This window comes from Rhagoletis zephyria, unplaced genomic scaffold (genome assembly GCF_001687245.7).
Source record: "Rhagoletis zephyria isolate East Lansing unplaced genomic scaffold, Rhagoletis_zephyria_1.1 Rzeph_scaffold_51878, whole genome shotgun sequence".
Classification (NCBI taxonomy): domain Eukaryota; kingdom Metazoa; phylum Arthropoda; class Insecta; order Diptera; family Tephritidae; genus Rhagoletis; species Rhagoletis zephyria.
The window spans coordinates 1-1,981 of record NW_016208931.1 but is presented as its reverse complement, the minus strand read 5'-3'; the positions used below and the strand labels follow the sequence as shown (position 1 = coordinate 1,981).

The 1,981-nt window shown below is 40.1% G+C and overlaps 1 protein-coding gene across 1 annotated transcript; it reads left to right on the top strand.

Annotated features, from left to right (window-relative positions):
* The first annotated feature begins 6 nt into the window (after positions 1-6).
* Positions 7-1,684, top strand: Obp83ef (Odorant-binding protein 83ef). Its single transcript, XM_017607048.1, has 2 exons — positions 7-29; positions 1,096-1,684. The coding sequence occupies exon 2, from the start codon at positions 1,162-1,164 to the stop codon at positions 1,534-1,536; it is 375 nt and encodes a 124-aa protein (XP_017462537.1). The 5' UTR covers positions 7-29; positions 1,096-1,161; the 3' UTR covers positions 1,537-1,684.
* The last annotated feature ends 297 nt before the right edge of the window (positions 1,685-1,981 follow it).

The window sequence follows — 1,981 nt, the reverse complement described above, 5'->3', positions numbered from 1 at the left end:
CATACTCCGGATTCCGTTGTTTGAAGCAGGTAAGAAGTGATGTAAAAAGTTGTAAACACAAGTGGAAAAATGTAAGGCAGTTCTAGCCGAAAACCCTGAGGTCTAGTGAATCTCATATATATAAAGACTATAGGGTCAACATAGTGACTGTCCTAGGGGCGGTGATTGCTCTGATGTTTGGCTATAGGGTCCTGGTGGTCAAATTTAACGCAGGATTAGTGAGAATGAGCTGTCCGCTAACCTAACCAAAAGTAGTGCTGTGCTTTTCAATTGAAGGAGAAGGACGGATGGCGTTGTTCCCCCTGCCACTATTCAAATTCCTTCCGATATCTTACCTTAGATAGTAAACTTTTATAGAAGTCTCGTGTTGAGAAAAATACTTCCAAAGCTACAACAGCGTTCTGTGGTGGCATTTTAGAATGCGCTAAGCTAAATNTCATACGGCTCGGATAGGCCCTTCCTGATTCTGGTGGAGCTGATGGTATGCTGAACGTCACTAAACATAGCCGCATTAGTTTCGCTGTGATACCAAATTCAGACATCGCGGCATAAAGACAACTTCGAAAGCGGCGAAAACGGCTTTGAAATCGAAAAATAGTAGTGTAGTGTAATGGTTATCAGTGCATGCTACTATTCCGCAGGGCCTCCGTCATCATCGACTGGGGGCTGGGGTTCGTCCTCTCTACTACTTTCAGTGCTGACGCCAGTGTTCACAAGTCTTAAAACCTCCCGTTAGTCGTCATAACTTTCAGGTACGATTTCGAGCGTGTTTCCTGTCGCGTATTTCGGTCTCTATTTTCTTATTATAGAAAATACTCCTTGATTCCATCTTTACCTCCCTATATACATACATATGTAGGTCACAAATATCTATGAATCGGCGTCCTTTTTTGCAGCTGATACCTAGTTTAACACCCCCAACCTGCGAAAAAATTTAACACTGATGGCTTCCAAAAGGCGAGCCTACTTTGCTCGGACACGTTTATGAAATTAAAACCACTACGTACAGCACTAATATTTCGAAACTTAAACACAACTGAGCGACATTCTCTAATCTTTTGTTATAATATTTCTTTATGACTATCCCTAATGCAGGCTGAACTTTACACTCTCGAAACCTACAGAAACATTTTGGGTTGTGCCAACGAGCTGAATGTCACCATGGAGGAGCTACAAAAGTACGCCGCTTTTCCCTCCAAAGAAGTGGTACCCTGTCTCTTCCAATGCCTAGCAAAAAAAATGAATTTCTACACGCCCACCTACGAGTGGAACTTCGACAACTGGGTCAAAGCATTCGGTCCAATGCGACAAAATCGCAAAGCTTCCGATGTATGCAAGGTAAGCGCTGAGCAAATGCAGAACCGCGACAAGTGTGAATGGATGTATGAGGAGTATAATTGTTTGGAACGATTGAACTACAATACAGACGGTTCATACCCATTGGAAACGACGACGCTTAGTGCAGTGATTGCGAGCAAAAAAACAAAAGAAGTGCAAGTTCAGCAGAAGACCGAAGAAGCGGACGCAAATTCATAAAATATTATATTATTATAGATTCACATATACCTGAATACACATAATATACATTAATTTCTAAATAATACTGCAGTTCTTTTGCAGTCTACCACATTTTATTAAATATTTTTTTATTATCTTAATTAAATGCATTTCTCAGACATTTAAATATTATTTTATTTTTTATTTTTTCAATATCTTTTGAATCTTTGCATTTTAATTTCGCAGAGTTAAAAATATTTTATAATATATACATAATTTCACATCTCTATAATCACAACCGAATCATACGTCCAGCTTAATTCTGAATATAGGCCTTGCGCACAATCGGCCGGTTCACAGATATCCAACAGGAGAAGACGCGATTCGCCCAAGTGCACGTATCCGACTCGTGTTCATTGTGATCGATACACTTCTCCAAACCGTGTGAGACTTTAGCTAGATTTTTGGTGTTCTTTCCAGTGAA

Bases quoted from the DNA above. Each gene is read 5' to 3' on its own strand.
- Obp83ef (XM_017607048.1), top strand. From the start codon at position 1,162: ATGGAGGAGCTACAAAAGTACGCCGCTTTTCCCTCCAAAGAAGTGGTA.